This window comes from Lissotriton vulgaris, chromosome 4_1 (genome assembly GCF_964263255.1).
Source record: "Lissotriton vulgaris chromosome 4_1, aLisVul1.2, whole genome shotgun sequence".
Taxonomy (NCBI): Eukaryota; Metazoa; Chordata; class Amphibia; order Caudata; family Salamandridae; genus Lissotriton; species Lissotriton vulgaris.
Window position 1 is genome coordinate 1,489,696,794 of NC_141691.1, and position 26,541 is coordinate 1,489,723,334.

The 26,541-nt window shown below is 42.7% G+C and overlaps 1 protein-coding gene across 1 annotated transcript in view; it reads left to right on the plus strand.

The window, feature by feature from the left end:
* Nucleotides 1-26,541, plus strand: part of SNTG1 (syntrophin gamma 1) — a 1,529,981-nt gene that overhangs the window by 1,122,594 nt on the left and 380,846 nt on the right. The window contains exon 14 of the mRNA XM_086917997.1: nucleotides 22,311-22,463. Coding sequence (XP_086774123.1) covers nucleotides 22,311-22,463 — 153 coding nt within the window. The remainder of the gene's footprint in view (nucleotides 1-22,310; nucleotides 22,464-26,541) is intronic.

Genomic DNA, 26,541 nt, shown 5'->3' on the forward strand with positions numbered 1-26,541 from the left:
ATATATATATATATATATATATATATATATATATATATATATATATATATATATATATATATATATATCCCACAGCACTCTGTTATTTGCATCGATGAAAACAGAGCCACAGCACCAAAACTGCTGGAAAGGTAATCTTACATGGCAGCACTCTATGCGTTTCGGAAAGCAAAGTTTCCTTGGTCACGAGTAAAGAGATAGAGACAGACATTACACATTTAAATAAACATCTCGTGATTTGTGAAAAACAATGATGAGTGAAAACAGACTTCCCGTTTTAAACAATAAAAGCGTATTTTCTTATAAGTTCTTAATACATATGTGGTGTTACATGACTTGATAAATCTCAGTTCATGTTGTGATGCAATTTAAATTCATTGCTTTCGCATAGAAGTTCAATTCAAATTATGTATAACTTTATTAGTCACTAGCAGCCCGTCCCGACGTTGTCCGGGTATAAATTGCTGACGGCCAATAGTATATTGTTTTATAGGATTTTGTTTAGATAGCATTTCTTATCTGTGGCAGGCCTGTGAAACGCTCCGATTCACAGTGCACTGCTGATGCACTTAAGAGTGCGCGTTCAGTAGTGTGTGAACTCGAGTTTCCCTACTTTATTTTTCCTTGCAATATTATATTGCGCAAACTCGAAAACATGGCATGAGCACAATTTACATTACAGAAGAACACATTCATTTGTGGTAGGCCTGGGGAGACAAAGCGATTTGCCTGGAATCACTGGATGTTGAGCTGATGCTGAGATCTGAACGCAGCTTCCCAGCTCTAAAGTTCGCAATTCTAGAACTTGTGGCGGGAGGTGTGTCTAAAAGTGTATGTCGTGCTGGCTATCAATGAGAGAGACCTGTGCATTTTTCAAATGGGTGGTGAAAAAATATGAGTATGTTGCTGGAGATGTGGGCCGCCGTGCCACCAATGTACTTACCAGGGCAGGGTAAACATCCATTATTCCGCAACTTTCTTTCCGCATACCATCACTCCCCATACTTTCATTACGAAAGTACCATGACTCCGCAATGCCATTATTACACATGGCATTACATTTTATATGCTTTTACCACACATACATTTACAACGAAATTCGTTGTAAATGCATGAATGGTAAAAGCAGTTTTTTTTTTAAGGTTGGGATAAGTTAAGTATGGGTATAGGGGTATATGCTTTGGGGTACTGAGGTATATGTTTTGGGGTGTTTGGGTATTTTAAGGGTTCAGACATAGTTTTGGGTTATGGGGTACAGGGGTAGTTTTAGGGTTTAGGGATAGGTATGGGTTTTGGGGTACAGGGATATTTTTAGGGTTCAGGGCTAGGTTTGGGTTTTGGGGTATAGGGGTATTTTTAGGGTTCAGGGGTAGGTTTGGGTTTTGGGGTACAGGGGTATTTTAAGGGTTCAGGGCTAGGTTTGGGTTTTGGGGTACAGGGTATTTTTAGGGTTCAGGGCTAGGTTTGGGTTTTGGGGTACAGGGGTATTTTAGGGTTCGGGGGTAGGTTTGGGTTTTGGGGTACAGGGTTATTTTTAGGGTTCAGGGCTAGGTTTGGGTTTTGGGCTACAGGGGTATTGTTAGGGTTCAGGGCTAGGTTTGGGTTTTGGGGTAAAGGGGTATTTTTAGGGTTCAGGGCTAGGTTTGGGTTTTGGGGTACAGGGGTATTTTAGGGTTCAGGGGTAAGTTTGGGTTTTGGGGTACAGTGGTATTTTTAGGGTTCAGGGCTAGGTTTGGGTTTTGGGTTACAGGGGTATTTTTAGGGTTCAGGGGTAGGTTTGGGTTTCGCGGTACAGGGGTATTTATAGGGTTCAGGGCTAGGTTTGGGTTTTGGGGTACAGCGGTATTTTTAGGGTTTAGGGATAGGTTTGGGTTTTGGGGTACAGGGTATATTTATAGGGTTAAGATGGGTTAGTGTTTAAGGGTGTTGGGGTATTTTAAGGAGTAAGGGTGGGTTATGATTATGGGGTGCAGGGGTATTTAAAGGGAGCAGGGTGGGATTAGCACACGATATGAGACATGGCATGAAGGGCGGAACGTACCACATGCCCCCAGCGTTTGTCACACCCCCAGCACACGCCCACAGCTCAACACAGACACGCCCACAAGGGACTACTTTGCTGGCACGGTTCTTTTACCTTTTAAATGTATATGGTGGGCGTCTGCATAGCCTATGTCCTTCTGCTGCAAATGCCCTTTCCAACGCTGTATTGGGTGTTGGGATTGGTGCTGTGGTTCCTGAGATTACCCGCCGCAAATGTTTGGGCTCTCTCTTTATTATATTAGTATGGATACCTGTCATTGTTACTAATGTTTGTGCTTCACATTGTAACATATAAGGGTATCATCACTAAAAAGCAAATCACCTCATCATTTACACATAACAAAAGTATGTCGTATCAACCATTGCATGAGTCTATCTCATCTACTAGGCGATATAATAATGCAGTAATGAATAACAATTCTGCCCTAGTGGACTTGTAATATATGGCTGCAATGACATAATGTAAGCTTAATGTATATATATTCGGCCATATATATATACTAGCAGCCCGTCCCGACGTTGTCCGGGTATGAATTGCTGCCGGCCAGTAGTATATTGTTTTGTAGGATTTCGTTTTGATAGCATTTCTTATCAGTGACAGGCCTGTGAAACGCTCCGATTCACAGTGCACTGCTGATGCACTTAAGAGTGCGCGTTCAGTAGTGTGTGAACTCGAGTTTCCCTACTTTATTTTTCCTTGCAATATTATATAGCGCTAACTCGACAACATGGCATGAGCACAATTTACATTACAGAAGAACAAACTCATTTGTGGTAGGCACGGGGAGACAAAGCGATTTTCCTGGAATCACAGGATGTTGAGCTGATGCCGAGATTCCAACGTAGCTCCCCAGCTCTAAAGTTCGCAATTCTAGAACTTGTGGCGGGAGTTGTGTCTAAAAGTGTATGTCGGTGCTGGCCATCAATGAGAGAGACCTGTGCATTTTTCAAATGGGTGGTGAAAAAATATGAGTGTGTTGCTGGAGATGTGGGCCGCCGTGCCACCAATGTACTTATCGGGGGAGGGTAAACACCCATTATTCCGCAACTTTCTTTCCGCATACCATCACTCCGCATACTTTCATTACGAAAGTACCATGACTTCGCAATGCCATTATAACGCATAGCATTACATTTTATATGCTTTTACCACGCATACATTTACAACGAAATTCGTTATAAATGCATGAATGGTAAAAGCGCGTTTTTTAAAAAATGTTTGGATATGGTAAGTATGGGTATAGGGGTATATATTTTGAGGTACTGAGGTATATGTTTTGGGGTGTTTGGGTATTTCAAGGGTTCAGATATTGTTTTGGGTTTTGGGGTATAGGGGTATTTTTAGGGTTCAGGGGTAGGTTTGGGTTTTGGGTTACAGGGGTATTTTAAGGGTTCAGGGGTAGGTTTGGGTTTTGGGGTACAGGATTATTTTTAGGGTTCGGGGCTCGGTTTGGGTTTTGGGGTACAAGGGTATTTTTAGGGTTCAGGGGTAGGTTTGGGTTTTGAGGTACATGGGTATTTATAGGGTTCAGGGCTAGGTTTGGGTTTTGGGGTACAGGGTATATTTATAGGGTTAAGATGGGTTAGTGTTTAAGGGTGTTGGGGTATTTTAGGGAGTAAGGGTGGGTTATGATTATGGGGTGCTGGGGTATTTAAAGGGAGCAGGGTGGGATTAGCACACGATATGAGACATGACATGAAGGGCGGAACGTACCACACGCCTGCAGCGTTTGTCACGCGTTTTTAAAAAAATGTTTGGATATGGTAAGTATGGGTATAGGGGTATATGTTTTGAGGTACTGAGGTATATGTTTTGGGGTGTTTGGGTATTTCAAGGGTTCAGATATTGTTTTGGGTTTTGGGGTATAGGGGTATTTTTAGGGTTCAGGGGTAGGTTTGGGTTACAGGGGCATTTTAAGGGTTCAGGGGTAGGTTTGGGTTTTGGGGTACAGGGTTATTTTTAGGTTTCGGGGCTTGGTTTGGGTTTTGGGGTACAAGGGTATTTTTAGGGTTCAGGGGTAGGTTTGGGTATGAGACATGGCATGAAGGGCGAAACGTACCACACGCCTGCAGCATTTGTCACGCCCCCAGCACAACGCAGACATGCCCACAAGGGACTACTTTGCTGGCACGGTTCTTTTACCTTTTAAATGTATATGCTGCATAGCCTATGTCCTTCTGCTGCAACTGCCCTTTCCAACGCTGTATTGGGTGTTGTGATTGGTGTTGTGGTTCCTGAGATTACCCGCCTCAAAGGTTTGGGCTCTCTCTTTATTATATTAGTATGGATATATATGGCCGAAATGCATTATGGCTCAAAACTCTAATAAAGGAGTTTCCGACCAGTCCCCCGTGTGGCCTCTGCTCTTTCTACAGGAGGAGGTGCTTTGGATATTGTCCACGTCTGCCAGTGACGCGGTACAGAGGCCCCTGCTTCTCAAGTTGGCCACGGACATTGCTGGCTGCTCCTCCGGCAGGTTTTGTTTGTGTTTCCGAGGTATCAGATGGTCCGCAGCCCGCCTCTACATCCAGGACCATTAGATGGTGGAGATACGTAGGGCGGGATGTATTTACACTCCTGCCTCTGCCTAAATTGTTGCCTGGAACGAGGGGCTGAAGCGGTGTTTGGGGACCCGAGGAGACACTGAGAGAACCATTTCAGCATAAAATTGGCAATTTTGTTACACTGTTGTTTGTCCTGCACCCTGCCATTCTACTTGGACTGTATATCCCCCCTGCAGCACCTACCTGGATCACAGGTGCATCCTGGGACCTGCAGTTCCTACGAATTGTGGGTTGGTGAGCAAGCACTAGGGGAAGGGGCGGAGCGGGTCTCAACAAATGGGGAAGCTGCTGGACGTTCAAATCAAGGTGCCTCAAAACCTCCTGAACACTACGGCATCTGAAGAAGGCCGAATCTGGCCAAAATGCATTATGCCGCAAAAAATGTAATAAAGGTGTTTCCGACCAGTCCCCCGTGTGGCCTCTGCTCTTTCTACAGGAGGAGGTGCTTCGGATATATATATATATATATATATATACATATATATATATAAAAAATCACCAAATGCAGCAAGCGCTCGCTTTCCTCCCGGCGCCACCTGCCGCAAAGTTGGACAGGGACCCAGTTTCAGTGCTCAAAGTTGATTTATTGAACTGGCAAAGTCAAGACGCGTTTCGCAGCCTCAGCCGCTTGTTCACTCGACAGATTGCACAGAATCCTGAGTCAAATTTAAAGTGACATACACAATAGTGAATCATACCACGTGACTTCCCAAAACAATGAGACTGGAAGAAATACTATCATGATGACAGCATTTTGGCAAACAATGAATGCAAAATACATATTAAAACCATGTTAAAGAACAACATTCTTGCTTAGTGCTCACTTGCTACTTACAACTGAAGTATAAAATAATACTCTTAAAATGGGTCTGCTAAATGCATAACTCGTAGCATGTGCTGTGAGATGGAGATGTTTTTTTGAAAATTATAACTACCTTCTCGATATTTCCTTTCTTTCTGCTTCATTGCCACAAATGTTGGCTTAATGTTAGTGTCACATGAGAAGAGACCAACTCTCTCTAAGTTACTTAACCCATTAAGTGCAAATGTGCAACAGTGTATGTGCAATATAAAAATAGAGTATGTGTGATATAATATAGACAGTACATAACCGCCCATGGAACATGTTATAGAGTGAATTTACACATGGGATTCCACATTACATACTTGAGGTTGCCACCAGTATACTAGAGAATCACTCAAACAACAAATATCCGTAAAATACCCGATCTTATGCTACGCTCCAATTTCTTAACAGACTTGTATTCAGATTAGGGCATGGTTTGATGAATCTCAAACACTGTTATCAGTGCATCAATAAATAAATGAATAAATAAATAAATAACTACAATGCAACATATACATATAAAAACATACATCATACAGTCCAAATACACCTGTATGAAAAATAAATATGTATAAATACTATATAATGATTGCATAAATACGAATTAATCTATACACAAACTAAGGTAACCCTAGCCCTTGTTGAAAGAAAACGATGATCTTTCCTGAAGATGAAGTTACAATGCATGACTACCCGTCCTCCCACCCTCGATAACCATACGGTCAAAAAGACCGCAGGTTGCCGGAATATGGGGGGGTATTTGTAGTCTGTTGATAAAGGAGCTATACTGAGTTTTTTCTAGACACTATTGGCACTTGGCAATTCATGATTAATCTCCATCAGGTTATGTACATGTAATGTTAGATCAAATAGCAATAAAAGAGATTGCAATGAATCGGGACACAGGGTTCTGCGAATACTGGATTAGACAGACTTGGAATTACAGGCAAGTGTATAAATCTTCCTTGATGTTAAGACCATTAGGCTGTTTGGTATCAAGTTGTAAGATATACCTTGTTTCCAGCCTCCTAAGCTTGCTTTTGCGGTCTTTTCCTCTCCTGCTTGGTGGTATGGCATCTATCAAATAGTAGTTAAGGCTCTTGTTATTTGATTTGTGGAAGTCTTTGAAGTGCCTTGCTACAGGATAGGTATTGTCTGAGTTTGTTATTGCCCGGAGGTGTTGGAGGATTCTTTTGTGTGCCTGTAATTTTGTGCTGCCTATGTAACGTAAGCAACAGGGGCAGGATAGCACGTAAATGTAAATACAGTATTCTGTCTTGCAAGTAAGGAGCTTATTCACCTTATGCAGGCGATCGCTAAAGGGAGTTTGGTATGTGGTAGTGTTGACCCCATGTACACATGCTTTACATGTTCTCCTTGTGAGTTTGCAGCCAATAAGTTTTTTCAATGATTTCAGGGTTGGTGGTCACTAGGCTATCACGCATAGAGGGTGCACAACTATAAGTAATGGACACCCCATGCGGTAGCAGGGGTCCTAAAACTGGATCATTAAGGACCAACGGCCAACATGATTAAACTATCCTGTTGATTTCTTTGTGTTGGCTGTTGTAATTCATAATGAGTCTAAACTCAGGTATCGTGGATACTGTAGGAATGGACGCTGCTAGGTCACCCCTCTCGCATACATTTTTGTCTGCTAGGAGGTTTCTTTCGGGAAAACTAGTTTTAATGATTGCTTGCTCCAAAGTTTTGGATGCATATCCTCTCTCAAGGAATCGCTGCCTGCTCTGTTCCTGCGCCAGCTTTAAATCTCGCTCAGTGCTGCATATGCATTTCAATCTGAGCATCTCCCCATAGGGGATGCTCTGGATTAAATGACACGGATGCGCACTGGAAGGGTGCAGGATAGAATTTCCTGCCGTTTCTTTGCGGTGAATTCGGGTTTCCAACTTGTGATTGTGTACGAATACCTGTGTATCCAAAAAGTTCACTGTCGTATCACTAATGGTAGCTGTGAAGTTCAAATTGAGTAGATTGGTGTTAACGTTGCTAATGAACTCCTCAGCCTGTTCTCTGGTGCCACGCCACACTATAAACAAATCGTCGATAAATCTCAACCAAACCATCACGTTGTTCTTCATAATCTCAGCATAGTGGGTTCTGAGGACCAACTCCTCCCACCAGCCAAGGTGCAAGCACGCATAGCTGGGGGAAAACCTGGCCCCCATCGCCACTCCCTGGATTTGCAACACAACACAATATTACCGCCCTTATCACTATTGCGTATCACCACTTGTTTGTTGTTCTTAAGTTTGGTCATAAGTTGTTGGTATTTCATATCCTGTACACTTGCATGTTTTTTTTTCATGTTGATTCTTTTGTTCAACTTTTTGATTTTAATTGTAATGATCTCGTGAAACGTGTCGATGGAGTCATGAACTATTGGTGAGAAAGTGGATTTGGATTTGAAATTAGTTAGTCCTTTAGATTTTTTGGGCAAAATGGCAGGATTAGTGTTGACTGAATTGCCTAAGGATTGAATACCATGGATATCTTGTGACGCGGGATTAATCCACAGCTCTTCCAATGTTTCGGTTAGGTACGTGTCATTTGAAGATTGCGTGTCCTGACTGGATGTCTCTCCTCCTTGTATGGAATTTTCCTTGGTGCTGGCTGTGTTCCTAATTTGGTGGAATTGTTTCAATTTAAGTTTGCGCATGCCTTTGTAGATATCCATTCTCAGGTTTGCATAATCAAAATTATTTTTTGGACAATAGGTTAAGCCCAAGCTTAAAATTCTCGTTTCTTCAATGGATAGAGGTACTGTAGAGAGCTTGATGACCATTTGATTTACCTTTTCCTCCAGTACCCCCTTGTTTTTGGCTTGGAGTTGTTTCCTGCATTTCCTGTTGGCTTTCCGCCTTTGACCTCGTTTGTAGTTGGTCCACTTGCATTTTTGTTGTGTGGTATTCTTGGGCTGAGAGTTGCCAGGCGCGCCTGACATAAAAAATTCATTTCCTTGCCTGGCCGCTGGGGTTCCGAATCTCTGATTCAGATTCACTACCCCCGGAGGAGAGTTGGCCTATTGATGATGACTCACTGTTTGTCTCCTTCCTTCTTGGATTATTTGACATTTGTGCTGCTGTTCCTTTTTTAGGAGTGTATTTTGCGTACAACATCGTACTTTTTGGGAAAGGTGAAGATTTGCCCCAGATCGTAATCTTCTTTGTCCCTTTGGAATTTTTAAGTTTTGCATTCCTTGATTTTTTCCTCTTCTTTTTTAATGCGGGACATCATGTCTTTCCGTGTTTTGGCTACTTCTTCTGTTATTGCCTCAGTGATTGCTAGTGCCTCAAGTTCCTCATTGATGGCATCGATCTCTGTGAGCAAACGCGCTCTATCAATGTCGGCATATTTTACTAAGATAAGTGTCAATTTCCATGAGGAATTTAAGTTACACTCTGCCCAGTCTCTCATGAGGTCAGGGTTGGGTTCCTTGTATGTGGGTGCTGTTAGCATGCGTAATCCACGCGGAATACGTCCCACTTTGATATACCTCTGTAGAGAGCGCGATTCCCACCATTTACTTTGTTCTTGCTTCATTTTTTTCTCAAGTGTTCTCATAAGGGTTTGTACCGTATTATTATGGTCCGTAACAATAGGTTCTTTTTTTCTTAGAATACTGTGTCATTTGAGGGGCATCAGAGAACATCTCTGTAGCAGCCACCTCCCTCTCACGCACTGTGTCGGAAGACATTGTCCAGCAATTAACCGTTTAAGTCTCTCTCTCGTTGTCAGCGGTATGTCCTCGCTTGTGACCGCACTGAGATATATATATATATTCCATATGACGCTGCCCTAAGATTGAGTTACAAAAGGGGGTGCCCCCTTTTGTACCGCCCTAAGATTGAGGCACCACACATCAGCGTTGAAACACCTTTTATTCACTCGGGTGGCAAAGGAAATCGGCATCAACATGCAGCAAAGTTCAAGAGTCCATACGCGTTTCGGGCTTCCTAAGTCCTTGGTCACTGGTGTCTGCAGGTAGGTGGCTGAGTGATTTTCGTGCCGTGTTCACAGCGCTTCAAATTGGGTTCGGCCTCAGTGGGCGTGGCATGATTCTGTTGCACTCTGGTCACGGTAGTTTGTACCTTTTGTAGTATGCCCCCATACCTTTCCTCAATATTGAAAGCCTTCAAGTAGGTTTGCTGGCATTATCGAAACTAAGCCCCAGCCAATATCATCCTCGGGAACGGTTACGCTGTTCCACTTGTCGCCGCTGTATTCTTGAACGGCGTGCAGGATCCGCTATTGCGCGGCGGGGTGCCTTGCGACCCGGGTCGGGCCGTTATATATTCCATATGCCGCTGCCCTAAGATTGAGGCACCACACATCAGCGTTGAAACACCTTTTATTCACTCGGTTGGCAAAGGACATAGGCATCAACATGCAGCAAAGTTCAAGAGTCCATATGCGTTTCGGGCTTGCTAAGCCTCTGGTCACTGATTTCTGCTAGTAGGCGGCTGAGTGATTTTCGCGCCGTGTTCACATCGCTTCAAATTGGGTTCGGCCTCAGTGGGCGTTGCATGATTCTGTTGCACTCTGGTCACGGTAGTTGGTACCTTTTGTTGTATGCCCCCATATCTTTCTTCAATCTTAAAAGCCTTCAAGTAGGTTTGCTGGCATTATCGAAACCAAGTCCCAGCCAATATCATCCCTGGGAACAGTTACGCTGTTCCACTTGCCGCCGCTGTATTCTTGAACGGCGTGCAGGATCCGGTATTGCGCGGCGGGGTGCCTCGCGACCCGGGTCTGGCCGCTATATATTCCATATGACGCTGCCCTGAGATTGAGGCACCGCACATCAGAGTTGAAACACCTTTTATTCACTCAGGTGGCAAAGGACATCGCCATCAACATGCAGCAGAGTTCAAGAGTCCATACGCGTTTCGGGCTTGCTAAGCCCTTGGTCACTGGTTCCTGCAGGTAGGCGGCTGAGTGATGTTTGCGCCGTGTTCACAGCGCTTCAAATTGGGTTTGGCCTCAGTGGGCATGGCATGATTCTGTTGCACTCTGGTCAAGGTAGTTTGTACCTTTTGTAGTATGCCTCCATATCTTTCTTCAATCTTAAAATCTTATATATTCCTACTGTCGCTCGCCAGTAGGTAGTTATACTTTGGACCTACTTTCCATAGGAAATCCACAACATTCTATTTGGAATAACTTTAGCGCTGGTGGACGAATCTTCGCGAATTTCTCCAGGAAAATGGACTGCTTGGCTTCGCTCCATCCCTGAAAGTTTGGGGGTGATTCGTCAAGTGGGGGCCGAGAAAAAAGGGGGGTCCCAAAACGTGTTTTCCCCATGCAATTTTCCATAGAGACTTGTAGCCAGGGCTACAGCCCAAACGGCTGAATGGAATTACACAAAAATTGGCAGAGAGGTAGAGTTCGGCTCACAGATTGTGCTTTTTGCTAATTGGTGTAAATCTGATCAGTAGTTCCTGAGAAAATCAAGAGTAAAATCATAGCGATATCTAGAGACAAAGTACTGCATGCGTAACAAAATCCATACAATTACGAGCACGAGCTGCATGCTGATTGGATGTCAACTGTCTGTCAACACTCCAAACTAGGAAGTGTTGGCAGCCATGAAAACAGTAAAAGAAAGTTTAAAAATAAGGATAGGGGGCAGGGTAGAAACATTTCGATCCTCTAGGCCTGCTCAGGGTACCCACATGGATCTTTAGGCGCAATTTTTTTTTTGTAATAAAAAAAAAACGGGGTACGCGTATTGTACTAGTACGCGGTGGAAAAGGAAAAAAAAACCTTGAAGTTTGTTTTATTCTTAATTAGCTCCCGGGGGGGCCAGATCCCAGGGGCAATTTTTTTCTATAATGGGGGCTTGGAAGTGTCCAACAGGAACAAAAGAATGTAAAAAAAAAAACTAATGTTGAGGACAGCGATGCTCCTGCTTCCTGCGTTTTATCAGGTCAATAGACTGTTTCCCATAACACAAAAGTTTATTGCAATAAATGCATAGAATTTTAACTTTTGCAAAATCAGGATCAATTTGTGGGTGTGGAGTGCTCGCTGAAAATGCTGCTTCAGCAGTTGATGTGCTTGGTGCAGTAGCAGGTGGGTTGTCCTTCAACCTCTGTGTTGCAGCTCGAGCAAAAATGTTGGGGTGTAAGTTCTTCATGTGTGGCTCCATATTTGCTGCGCCAAAGGAGTATTTTTGATATGGATCACCCCTTGAAAGAGTTTGGAAAATTTTACAGGTTACTTTTGGAGCATTAATCTTTTTTTGCCCTTCTGGAAAAATAAAAAACTGCCAAATTAGAGCTTCTTTCCTCTTCTCTGGAGGTTCTTCAGGAATGAAATATTCCTCTGAAGAATGGCTGGAAGATGAGTCAATTGCTGTTATTATTGTAAAATCTGTTCTATTTGACAAGATTCTCAGAAGAGATGCTTCTTCTTAGAAAGTCAAAGTAGAATTATTAAAATGGGACGGAAGTTTCAACAGTTGTAATAGGATGTGTTATGAACCAATCAAATCTCTTCTTTTAAAGTCACATGGTTTGCATACGCTTACGCTGGGATTACAGTACTCTTACGATGCGAGTACGCATGACGTTCTACCGTGATTTGTGTAATTGCTTTTAAAAGTAATATAGGATTATTGGAACTTAAAACATTTTTTTTCATAATTATCCTAGATAATCTCTTCTGTTACTATGTTCATTAAATACATAAATATATGTTTTTAAACAATTAAAAACATTCGCGTCTTTGTGTATGGGGCGCCGTACATGACGTCACACGGAAGCTTTGATGTGACGTGTAACGTGAAAGCGTATTCGTAGCGTATGCTGAGAATGATTAGCAGTACAAACTATGGTGCGATCAGTCTCTCGCTGTCAAATCAGAGCACAGGGCGCGCTATGAGAATGGTTGGAAGTGGTCACTCATTGGAGATCCGATTTAGCTGTGTGGCTTATCCACAGTATCATAACGTTACTTTTTAGCCAGTTTAAGTTTGAGGTTTGCATGAAATACTATGCTATAGGCAGATATGGATCTTTAGGCAGCGCTTATCTCAATGAAGCTTGGTTATTATCATTTACATATAGGTGCCTGAGGGAGGGAAAAGAAGTCTATCTGAATGCCGATGATTGCACAATAGAACCAGATCACTCCTTAATTTGTAGACACATACAATTACATGGCTCTTGTAAACAAGATGCACCTAATTTGGCCTGAGTTTTGAAAGGCACTCTGACACCTGCTATCATACCAACGTTCAGTTTACTGGAAACGTGAGTTATTTAATTTGAAATAATGCAGATTGTTGTGCAATGTTAGCAGGCATTGGATACATGATTTCGGTAACTGAGCATGTGGTTTGCTATGAAAAAGTTGTGTTTACTCCTCTGCATGGGAAGCTGGATGTTTTTATCTGGCCGTCGATTCCGACCTTGAAAGAAGAGTCAACCAAATGAGCCGTATAAGAGTGCTACTGTCTCAAAAAGAGGTCGCTCTTACATCTGCTAGAGAAACATTTGTCCTTCATGCAGCAAACACCCGCACAGAAGTGCATGCTTTATTAAATACAGACGTGCCCCTGCATTTTGGGGAGTTAATTCAGACTATCTTTAATGCGTCCTTGACTATGGAGTTACTTTACTTTTTTAAAGTTATAAGCAATGGCCTTGTGACTTCTTTTCAAACTATATTTGGTGTCTTGTCTGCATTTTTCCATTCGATTTTTTCCAGCATCGTTGGTGGATTCCCCTTAATACTCGCATTAGTTGCCGGTGTGCTTCTATTAATTTGTTTACTTAAATATGGATGCACATCCTGCAGCACATGACAATATTTCTCGGTTGTTGCTGGTGCGCAACCGAATGCTTAGTTATTATGGAGCACTGCCTCTGGCTGCATGGAATTTGCAATCAAAACAGGTGATGGACCGAATGTGGATAAATGTCACACATTCACCCCAGTCCGAAGATCTGGGCCCATATCCATCGTTTTTTTGCACTCCACACCACCCTGGGTTAGACAATGGCGATATGCAAATCAGCTCTGACCCTGTGCCCCATGGGAACAGTCCAGTCCGAACTACAAAAGCCATGTCCTTCCCAGAACGGAATCAAGCATCCGAGGACCGGACCGGTTTCGAGGTAACACCTCTCATTAGCCCGGCTAGCTTGACTCCAGTGGTGTGGAGTGCCTGGGACCCACGTCTGAGCATCCCCAGCGCACTTAGGGCGGAATTTGCAATCAAAACAGGTGATGGACCGAATGTGGATCAATGTCACACATTCACCCCAGTCCGAAGATCTGGGCCCATATCCATCGTTTTTTTGCACTCCACACCACCCTGGGTTAGACAATGGCGATATGCAAATCAGCTCTGACCCTGTGCCCCATGGGAACAGTCCAGTCCGAACTACAAAAGCCATGTCCTTCCCAGAACGGAATCAAGCATCCGAGGACCGGACCGGTTTCGAGGTAACACCTCTCATCAGCCCGGCTAGCTTGACTCCAGTGGTGTGGAGTGCCTGGGACCCACGTCTGAGCATCCCCAACGCACTTAGGGCGGAATTTGCAATCAAAACAGGTGATAGACTGAATGTGGATCAATGTCACACATTCACCCCAGTCCGAAGATCTGGGCCCATATCCATCTGGCTGCATGGAGGCGCACTCACCGGAGCTGGGGGACGAGGGGAGTCCTTTTCTGTTGCTGCCACCGCCAGGAGTCACTGCATTGCAGGCATAGCGCCGCCTCCCCGGGACTGCAATTCCCGGCTGCCTCAGCGGCGGCGCAGCTTCCACACGCACTGTAAGCGCCAGGAGGCGCCCATATACAGCGCTCTGCTCGACGGAGCAGGGGGGGCATACTCACCGGAGCTGGGGGACGAGGGGAGTCCTTTTCTGTTGCCGCCACCGCCAGGAGTCACTACATTGCAGGCATAGCGCCCCCGCCCCGGGACTGCAATTCCCGGCTGCCTCAGCGGCGGCCCAGCTTCCACACGCACTGCAAGCGCCAGGAGGCGCCCATATACAGCGCTCTGATCAGCTTTGTGGGACGCCGGGCTAAGCACGGGCAAAGGGCGGGCCCTCTGTGGCCCTCAGAGGCACGAGGAGGCCGGCACGGGGCCACCCTCTTTGACTCCATCACACTGCCAAGGTAATAACTGTACATTCTTTCTGACATTCCGGCAAGGGATTACCTACTGGACTTTAGTTGCAAATTTTCCAATACCCTCAGATTTTCTTGCGGCCTTGTTATAGCCTAACTTTGCACACCTTACAATGACTCATAAGAGAATGACTAATAAATCCATCAGCCAGAGACGTCTGCACTCAGGGTCACAAGTTCTTTGCGGGCCATCTCCGCCCACCGCTCTAACGAATGAACCTGCAAGGACTAGCATGTCTACCAATCAACCGCCCCATCCAACTAATGGTACAGCACAACAACTCTCACTGCTAGACGAGTTAAATTCCCTCTGCAAAACAAGGTATGCCACTGTGGAACCCAGAAATGAAACTAAAAGTCCCTCCCCTTGCCCTGATAAAAGAACCTGTATGCCAACCCCAACCGCTAGTCCTCTGGTTAATACACCAACCACAGTCTTTCCCCAGTCCTCAACTTGCAAAAGGAAGTGGGATGGGGTCAAGCCCACAGGGGACAAACCTAAACAACAAAAACTGTGTTTTAGCTCCCCACTGACTGCAACTAACCCCTTTCTAAAATTGGAAGAAAACATGGACCAATAGGTAACATCCTTCAATTCGAACTTTCTGGCCCAGATTGAACAAATGGTTGGCTCACTCATTTCGCCACTGATTGTCAAAATTTCCACCCTAGAGGATAGGCTGCTGGGAATAGAGAAATGTATTAAGAACAGCCAAATATGTACTGAAAAACCTGTAACACCAATCTGTCCCAACCCACCTGGTACAAGCAGTAACACTCAAACTCACCTCTTAGCCCCTATCCCTTCACCCCCTAATGCCCCTAAATTTAACCCCAAATCCGGACCTATACAACATACTGTTACAAGAGTAGAGCCTAATAAACCAACACACATACAGCTACCCCCGGAGGCTGTACCCTTTGTGTGCGTTCTTGCGGGAGTTCCAGCACTCAAAAGTCGGAAAATTGAGCAGGAACAAGACTTACTTAACAAAGTCACGCACTGGTTAACTAAAAACAGGCCCCTGCCACTAGGATCGGACGGTACCATAATGGCTGTTAGAAGGGTGGGCTGGCTAGGTCCCCTAAAAAAAGACATCAACTGTGACCTTGTTTTAATAAAATTTTGAAGCAGTTCAGTCGTTCCCTACCTGCGAACTTTGTACCCCCGTGAAGGTGTTGGCCCTATATCCGTCTGGGACTTACGTGACTTTTATCCAAGCATGGCATATGCCCCGCGCCTAAAACTAAGGGCAGAGTCAGCTCACTCGAGGAGCAAAAATACCTGTGCACCCTGTGGCCATGGCTTTTCCTCCTTCAATTACCCTGTAACAATGTACAATGGCCATGGGTATGTAAAATCATGAATTCTACTATGAAACAAAGGAATTTATTCATGTAGCATAGACAAATGTTTTATCTTTTTGACATTTTGTGCTTTTGTATGCAATTTTTGTTATGAGTGTTTTTAAATGCATGCTTTTGTGATTTTAAACAAAAATTGAATAAAGCTAGTATGATGATGATGAGTGCAGCGTATGAATTATCATTTCGATTTTCCTTTTTCAAATGCGTTCAACCTGTCTTTCATTGCCTGAGCTGCGATTTCGACTGGGCTCTGGATTTGTGTCTCTGCTGTACGGTGCCTCCCAACGCGGATTATGAACAGCTGATGAGCCCCTTAGTGGTTCATGCCTTGCTCTGTTCTGGCGGCGGGATTATGGCCTTAGCAGCGGTACATGGAATAATGGGATGTTGGAATGTTTTTGCAGCGGCGCATGACTTCTTGGCACGCAGTTACATTGAAGATGACCCTAGTTTTCCTCTGATGATGATAGAGACTCCGGTCATTGTGGAACATGTATGTTCATTCCCACTATTGAATTGAATGGCTGAAATGTTTTCAGATGAGAACAATGACTTCCTCTTGTGGGCTGTTGCTACATACTGTGCTTATACGCTGTTGGAATAAGACTCTTTGATTTTTCTACCTATTCTTTATTATTTAGTTACTGCTTTCTATAAACAGCGAATAATTTTTTTGCAAATATGAACTTGACTGTGCTTTTCAGGCTTGGACTCTGCATTCGTAATTAGTCCACGTTTATATCACGTGCTTCGATCAAGGAAGGGTGTCGTGGGGCTGAGGCTTGCACTCACACCGTGTTAAGTTAGCATGGGTTTATTAGAAGCTTAAACGCCATTTTTGCTTTCCTGCTCTGCTTTGCACACGACATGCACTTCGGATATTGTTTAGAGAAGGCTGAGTATTTTGCTTCACATGAGAATAATTTGCTATGCTACATTTGTAGACTGCCTCGCTAGTTTAGAGTGTATAGTGAGAGCATGGAACATCAAGGTTATCTTGGAGACTATGTCTGTTATTCAGAATGATCCTCGCACATTCGAGCCATAACACATATGCAGCTGTGGCCACCTCTTATACTGGCGCGTTTAATAATGCACTGTGCAGGCATGATTACACACAGTTGGAGAACATTTGTTTCCTGACAGTTTGTGCAGAACTCAATGTGATCCACTACTGCTGAGTACCAAAGGTATGGGTCCGCCCAAGTAATCCTATGAGACCTTCTGTAGTTATAAACTAACCTGTTAGGTAGGGAGTGTGAAATCTAGGTATATTTTAAATATGTTTCCCTTTAGCATTATAAGATGCTTTCTTCCTTTGTATTTTATGGAATAGTAACAATGCTGACAACCTTGTTTCTGATAATATGTTTGCTTGTATTATCTAAGGTAGTGCACATGAGATTACGGCGTTAGAAATAAACATTTTAAACTTGCACGTGCCTTTATTTACTGCTTGTTTTGGACTGGTGTAAAACTATAATGAAAGAGTGCTCATGTTATCCACCTTACTTGAGGTAATATAAGTTGCATGTTCTGGGTTGACTAGGTATTGTTTTTTTTGCTATAGGATGAAGAACCAATGAGTCACTGATTGCTAGTCTGTTAGGGGTTGGGTACTAAGGTGGGTTTTGGAACCCTGTAATTTACTGAGGTCCTAAGTCTTTATGTACAGTTCTGTGTAGGAGCAGAATCCCTGCAACAGTAGTTACAACAAAAAGGCTTGATAAAGGGCTTTGAGTTTGAATCAGAATATCAAATTGAAGAATAATTGATAACCCCAGCCAAGAAAGGGAGCAAGTGTACAAATTTCACTGTGACTTCGGCTGGGTAGTTGTTACAATAAAAAGGCTCGATAAAGGCCTGCACTTTGAATTTGAATTAAAGAACAATAATTCATAACCCCAGCCAAGAAAGGCAGCAAGTAGGTGTGCGTATGTGTGGATGATGTGTTAATTGAGCGGAAGATGAATAAGGTGAAAAATAAGAAAGGCTGCAGACATGCAAACTTTCCACTTCTTTGTAAGGGAAGTGGGTGTTTAGTTTTCCAGTGCATATATATATATATATATATATATATATATATATATATATATATACATATATATACCACTCCAACCAGTTACTCATGCAACGCCTTTGCACGAGGTCCAGTACGCAGACACAGATGAATGAATCCACAGCCAGTCTTGTTGAGATATCTTTCTTTTATTCCATCATAAAGTGCAGAGGTGCAACAAAGCGCCGAACAGACGCGTTTCGGGCGTGAACGCCCTTGCTCACTGTCCATATATATACATATTCACTGAAAAAACCATAGGTTTCACACACGTTATAGTTAGGAATTAGCATTTAAAAAACCTTGCAAATTCACTGAAAAAACCATAGGTTTCAGCCACGTTACAGTTTGGAATTAACATTTGAAAACCCTGCAAATTCACTGAAAAAACCATACGTTTCACACACGTTATAGTTAGGAATTAGTATTTAAAAAACCTTAGAAATTCACTGAAATAACCATGGGTTTCACACATGTTATAGTTAGCTGGACATTTCACTCATACAAAACCTTTGAAATTCCCACGTTATAGTTAGTTCAGCTAACTATAACTCGCTCGACCACAATGCACTGCTGATGACGTCACATATTACATCACTCATGACATGGTCAGTGACATCACTCATGACATCACTGATGATATCTCAAATATATATATCCAACAACAGGAACCCAAATTGGCATGAAGCCACGCAAAGGTAAGATATGCTCGTTTATTTCTTATAACAGTCTGCCAGCATTCGTCTTCGAGAACAGCATATAACTATGAACGCCAATGCCAGCTAGACGCGTTTCAGGTCTTCGCCTTACCTCAGTAGCTCTCGGTTGGCCAAAGATCAGCAGCGCTGCAAGGAATGCACACTTTAAGTTCCAACAGCTGCCCAAGTGGGCGTGGCCATGAACATGGCCTTTTGGTTGCTGTAGTGCATTCGTATTAAACCACAGTAGGTGCATTGCTGAAGTCTTTATAATTGAAAAGTGAGTTGTTGCCACAGTCCAAGAAGGCTCCTGCCTCGCTTTATGGCTGCCACAATAGAGCATAGGAACTGGCTCCCTCCCTGTAAGGGCTCCCTTTCCCCTTCGTCATCGTGCAGCAGCGTGGTGCCGCTGCTGACCCGCCTTCCGTGGCAGTGGGCTTCGTGTCGCGACCGGGATGGGCCGCTTTAACATCCAACAACAGGAACCCAAATTGACACGAAGTCACGCGAAGGTAAGATATGCTCGCTTATTTTTTATAACAGTCTGCCAGAATTCGTCTTCGAGAACAGTATATAACAATGAACGCCAACGCCAGCCAGACACGTTTCAGGTCTTCGCCTTTCCTCAGTAGCTCTCGGTTGGCCAAAGATCAGCAGCGCTACAAGGAATGCACGCTTTAAGTTCCAACAGCTGCCCTAGTGGGCGTGGCCATCAACATGGCCTTGTGGTTGTTGTAGTGCATTCGTATTAAACCACAGTGGGTGCATTGCTGAAGTCTTTATAATTGAAAAGTGAGTTGTTGCCACAGTCCAAGAAGGCTCCTGCCTCGCTTTATGGCTGCCACAAGAGAGCATAGGAACTGGCTCCCTCCCTGTAAGGGCTCCCTTTCTTATAACAGTCTGCCAGCATTCGTCTTCCAGAACAGCATATAACAATGACCTCCAACGCCGGCCAGACGCGTTTCAGGTCTTCGCCTTTCCTCAGAAGCTCTCGGTTGGCCAAGGATCAGCAGCACTGCAAGGAATGCACGCTTTAAGTTCCAACAGATGCCCAAGTGGGCGTGGCCATCAACATGGCCTTGTGGTTGTTGGACTGTAGCAACAACTCACTTTTCAATTATAAAGGCTTTTGGTGATTTGGTGTAAATCCCTTCAGTACTTTTTGAGAAATTAAGGATGAAAAATAAATTTATATTTTGACAGTTGGGCTCGTGAGCCACCTGTAAGAGCACAAAATCAAAAATGGTGCCCGGTGATTAGTTGAAAGTCCCTTTTTTACCATGAAAATCGACACTCTTGTGGGAGAGAGAGGCTCCCGCAAGTCCTGCAAGAGAGATGATTGGCTGGCTGTTCTGTTAGAAATGAAATAGCCTACTGTGAAAAATAGCCGCCATTACTGGTTACTGTGAAAAATTAAAGTTGTTGTGGGAATTAGGTAAAAAAGCTATATAAGGGGGTAGCAGAAAGTATGCTGTCTCCCTAGATTTCGAAAGGAAGTTTCTAAGGGATAACTACATTGAAGAAAATGAATGTATATTGTTTTAAAGTAATTTTTACAATCTTGCCGGACTTTTGTGGAATCATGAATAGAAAAAAGTAGTAGATGATTTCTCTATACACTCTATTAGTAGTTATGCTCATTGTGATCCTTGTTTTTAAAGTGGTGTGTAACATATAAGTACTGTGATGAGTAAATAGTTAATTCTTGTTCTTAAAAAATGTACGCTCTCAAGAGACTCTCACAGGATCATGAAAGGTTGTAAAGAGAATGTGATGATTGAATACACTCTACTATGCACACTTGTTACTGTAGGAAGGAGTCTTACTGGAGATTGTGTTCATCTCAATCTACAACTTATGCTCATTGGTTTGGGATGAGTTGTGAGTAGAGTTAAGGCTCATCACCATACACCTTCTTACATACACCCATCATCTGAGAGAGAGGTCTTAAAGGAGATCCCAGTCCCTCCCCACAGCCTACAATGTACATCCATGAGTACAGAGAGAGGTTTCAGCAGAGCTGCCACTCCTTCCACACACCCTGCTACACACAGCTGTCATCTGAGAGCGATGTCTGAAAGGAGAGCCAAGTCCCTCTCTGCACCCTACCACACACACCTGTAATCAAAGAGAGCGGTCTGACAGGACAGGCCAGTCCCTGTCAGTAACCTACTATGCCCACCCATCACCTGAGAGAGTGGTCTGAAAGCAGAGGCTAGTCCCTCCCGACAGTCTATTAGGCATACCTGCTATTTAAGCGAGGGGTTTTAAATGAAAGGTCAGTCCATCCACACACCCTACTACATGCTATGGTGCATTAGGAGCATATGCGTTTTGTCAACACTTACACCCCTTAACTGGAAGCAAGCTGTACAAACGTATGTAACCAAAGTAATATGGAGGTTACTTGCCACTATGTAAACTGTAAAAAAAACTAGCACACACATTGGATGATGTCATCAGTAAGGCCATCAATTATGTCATTTCAGATATCATCAATGATGTCATACATTATTTCAACAAACATGTCGTGAATGATGTCATAAGTGAGGTCATAAGCAGTGCATGTTATAATTAGCACTGCTAACTGCTAAATGTAACTGGTGAAGTTCTGTGTTTCTTTAGTTCACTGATATGCACCTAACTATAACATTACTTTAATCTTTGTTTTTTTAGTGTGAATATATATATATATATATAAATATATTTTTCTTCTATTTTTAAGTTAGATATATGTGAAGTTAAGTATAGAAAATCTATACAAACCTGTCTGTTGATATTTTGGCTACAATATTTGGTAGAACCAGCGTGTTAAATTGGCTGGCACTGTCAGATACTGAGTACCTGGGCATCTATATTTTGAGAGACAAGTTTCTGCACTCCTAGCAGAGGTGTTGTACTTTTATTTGGCGAGTACCAGCACTAATCAGAAGCATGTAAGTACTCTGATGCAGGGTACATGCACTTCTGTTTTTCCCTTTCAAGCACTGGTTATAATGATATTCCCTACTCAATATTGAGGACCGACACTAAGCATCAAATGAGGTGGCCTGGTGGAGAAGCAAATGTGGTTGCCAAAAGAGAGCATTCCTCTCAATCTGAGTTTATATTGTAAATCAAGAATAAAGAAAAAGGTGTGCATATATCACTTTTTTAAATAAATTATTGTATTTAGATTGTATTAGAAATATAATTTTAAAACGCATTTTGATGAGATCAAAATGCTGAATTGCACTTTGTTTCTTTTTAAGTTCACAATGGGACTATTTGTGCTACTACAAGTTAAGGTCTTTCAATTTACTAATCTCCAGATACCAAGTGAAAGATGCATTAAGCCCCAAAACTTATCCTTCATCTGGCTCGTACTTTTCTTTTCGTGTTCTCAATATCTCAAAGTTAACTCACTCAATTTGACATCAGCTTACCCTGTGTACTCACTGGATTATGGTAAACAGATTTATAATATGTATTATGGCTTTAATAGTATGCAAACTCTATTCAGATTTTGTGGCAAGTGTTAATTTGTATTTTTTGCGTTCTCTAACTTAACATTTTTATCAGGACAGTGACATATTGGACCGCCGGAAACACTGTTTTGGAATCCAGTCTGAATCGGGGGAAGACTTGTACTTTTCTGTGGAGCTGGAATGTGAACAATCACAATGGGAAAAGGCCTTCCATACAGCAATGTTCCTTGAAGTAGAACGAATACAGGTGAGGCACATATTGCAATCTAAATATACATTCAGAAAAGATCAAATGAGGGTTTTTGTAAATCTGATCAATCATCAATGCACATCGACACGTGGCCCAGGCTAGATTATTGGCTTATCTCCCCCAATTTATCTAATTGGTATAAATCTTCCCAGCTTCTCCCCAGGACATACTCCGATCATTCGTCTGTGGTATTGCAGTTTCGTGTTCCTAGGCCTGAGGGAAGTGAGAGGCATTGGAGATTCCCTGGGCAGTCTTTGATGGATGACCTATATAAATCGGAACTTTGTGTGGCCATATAGGACTATTTTGAGCTAAATACTAGATCAGTTAACTCCTGGGCCATACTTAGAGAGGCCTTTAATGCCTTCATGCTAGGTGTTTGTATCTCTAAACATGCAGTGGTACTGAAGGACCTTAGAGCCATGATAGCCCATATTGAGCAGCAATTGGAGATGTTAGAAAGAGAGCAGATAGAACGATCTGACCTGACCCGGCTTGGTCATCACCTGACCCTTCTGGCAGAATTCAGGGAGGCTGCCGAGCGGGAAACTCACTTCTTAAATAAATAAGCCATTGCCTCGCCGTTACAGGCAAAGTGACAGACCAGGCCAAACACTGGCACGACTCCTAAGACCCCCGCTTTGGTGATCATGAATCACACAAATTCGATCCTCTACAGGACTGATCATCAAGGGTACCCCAGAAATACAGGACACATTTTTATCATATTATTCTACATTATATATTTCTCAGATGTCCAACAATGAGGCAGACCAGGAGGAATATTTAGCTGAGATGGCCAAGAGTTCAAAGCAGAGCCATTCTCCTCAGAGGAAATCATTAGCGTTATAGATGCTCTAAATGGCTCTACTGCCCCTGGCCTGGACGGCTTTACAGGTGACTTCTATAAGACCTTTAAGGACTTACTGGCACCACACCTCCTTGAGGTTTATAATGAGGCCCTCGAGTGTAAAGAGTTGCCCCCACTCTACGAGAAGCAATAATAATTCTGCTTCCTAAACCTTAGAGAGACACGCTGGCCTGCTGGTCATAAAGGCCACTTTCCCTCCTAAATCTTGACTATAAAATCTTAGCTAAAATGATCGCCTTAAAAATGGCCTTGTTGCTGGACCAGATCATTTTCCTGGCACATTCGGGGTTTGTCCCCCATAGGTCGACCTCTCTCAACTTGAGGACATTGTTTGCTGTGATACATTGAATCTTTTCGGAGTTTCCAGCGGCCGCCATCCTTCTTGAATCTGAAAAGGCCTTCGACTCCTTGGAGCGGCCTTTCTCCTTAGCAGTGATGAGAAAGTTGGGTATGCTCAAAGGTTTTATTGACCTTACGACATTGCTTTAGACTGCCATTACTGCTTGGCTTTTCTTACACAGCACTCTATCACATTAGTTTAATCTCAGCCGCGGCACCAGGCAGGGACCATGCAGGGATGCCAACTCTCCCCATTGCTTTTTATTGACTTAAAACATTTTCTGTTTGTATGTCACCTCTCGGTGTTTTGTCCTCGTGCCCTTGCACTAAAGATGTCTTACCTTATGTCATATCTCCTTCCTTGACTATCAGTCCTTACCCTCTCTGCTCTTCTCTCAGCTCTTCTTCCTGGAATATCACTGGTTGTATCAATGGAAGTTTTGTGTAAACCATATTTTGTTACACTTTTTGAAGACATTCTTTCAGCCAACTTCTGATGGTTTATAAGTTTTTCTATAGCCTTACTCTATTTCTTGTTACCGGGCCTGGTCTGTGCTGAGCAATCCTTGTAAAATAAAGTAAGTGAAGACTACAATGAGCCGTGTCTTAAAATCCCTGGTCTAGTACCTGTAAAACCGCATTCTCAACGATTATATCCCACTTGCATTTCCAGTTCCTCCTCTGTAGCTGCAAATGAAATATTAATGCATTATGAACATAACCTGTGTCTCAAATAGACATTTTTCACTGGTGAGTAGCGCGCTCTATAAACCCGCTTGATTGATTGATTGATTGAAATGAAGATGAACTTTGTTTTCGTAAGCACATGTGTGAAAACCTGAATGTTAACAAATTGCCAGTGTATCACAGGAACAAGATGTTCAGTGACTGGTATTTATAGATATTTAAGAGAGGATCCTTCTCTCTAAGATGTTAAACTTGCTACCTTTAGAACAATCTTGCTAAAGGACGCAAGCAGCAAGCAAAGACAGTATATATGGTTGTTTGCTAAACCAATACTCCGTGTACCATGTTCACTGTCTATTTTTTTCTTGGCTATGGTAGATCACTTGGGGTCCACTATACACATTGTACTGCTTCTTTTTAAGTTTTCCCTACAATGTGCAATAAATATTATTGTGATGACTGAAACCTTAAAATATATTGGCCTTCTCTGTATTTAACAACAACAATTATTTTGATGTAGTATTGAAAAATATATAAAATGAGTTCCATAAGAACGACTATGCTTTTTGCAGTCAGGGCTGGACTGGGAACCAAAACCATCCCTGGCAATAATGTTCAAACAAGTTCTCCTTCTTCCCCTCATCTTGCTTGTCCATTCCCATTTATAATGGGAGCTGGAGAAAGTGGCAGAGGAGCCAGCAGCGGCCGCTTCAGTAACAAGCATTTGCAATGCAATCGGTCTCGCCTTTGGGACCTTATATGTATTTAGCTATGCAGCACATTAGCCTGGGTGCTGAAACATCTACTGTTCTTTAACATGGATGGAAAGTAAGCACCAGACTGCATGACACGTCAGGTATGGGAACAAATGGAGAGAAATATTGCCTTTCAGCAGAAAATGGTATAGTCCAAAGCTCTGTTCTTAATTTAAAATCAAGGCCTTCGGTGGTCATATCACTGAAAATATAGGATTTGGAAAAAATATTATTGTCTACGGGTGCTCGTGGAAGACAATTTCTATGGACTAGAATCTAGAGAATGCTTAAAGTGATTCTGGTATTTTACTGACCTCTGCTGGTCATTTTCTATCAAGAAAGTTAAATAGAAGCAATTGAACAAGCAGAAAGCAATTCTGGTATTTTACCGACCTCTACTGGTCATTTTCTATCAAGACAGTTAAATAGAGGCAGTTCAACAGAAAAAAGCTCCTAAGTCGAAGCAGACAAGTCCTAGGACTGATCTCCAGAGCCCACAAAGTGCATACACACAAGTATATACTAAAGAATATACAAGAGGTCTCAAATGCTTGACCTAAAAACGGCCTCCATTGGCCCCAGCCTTCGGGTAATGCCTTGATCGAATAAACAGGCAGTCCAGCACTGCGTGCTTTCATATATGTATTTATTTGAATATTTATCTATGTGGACCACTCCATTTACATACCTGCAAAATAATAAACAAGTGTAAACAAGTAGTGCAGTGAAATGTAAAGGTTAGACTCTCATAGCATTAGTTTTATCCATTTGTTTTAGACAAGTCATTGGATTTCTATATGCAGGGAGAACGTTAATTCACGTTGTTAGTGCATTACCAGAGATGGATTGACAGAGAGTTTTTGTGTGTAGCAAACTTTGCACTATTTAAAATGAGCACGTTTTTGTTCCTTACCGTTTTCCCTTTTTCTGGGGAATTTATTGTATGTGCTAGGGACAGTCATGGGTAAGGCTTTGTAGGTAATATATAGAGCTACGTTTTTGTAACATTGCTCTATTAGTAGCTCATTTAGTAATTTATGGAATGAGTGATATGTGGTCTGTCTATTTTTGATTTAGATATTAGCTCAACATCTGAATTAAGGGCTGCTTTTAACTGTACAGAGAGAAATTCTGTGAATAGTGCATTTCTGTGGTCCAGTTTTGGTAGAAACGGGGACTGGACGAAGGTCTAGAAGTGGACGTTGTACTTTAGGTCACATACAGTACAAAGTTGCCATTAGAAACTTTTGGATCTGTAGATTTTGTGTCCCTGAATCTCAAGTTTGTCAACCAAAATAAACCACATATATTTTGATTTGTGTTCAAATGGATTTGAGTCAATGACCTGAATGAATTCAAGGGTGTTGTTGGTATTTGGTGTGAAAGTGGGCACCCTGAACTAATCCAGACAACCCTTATGGTG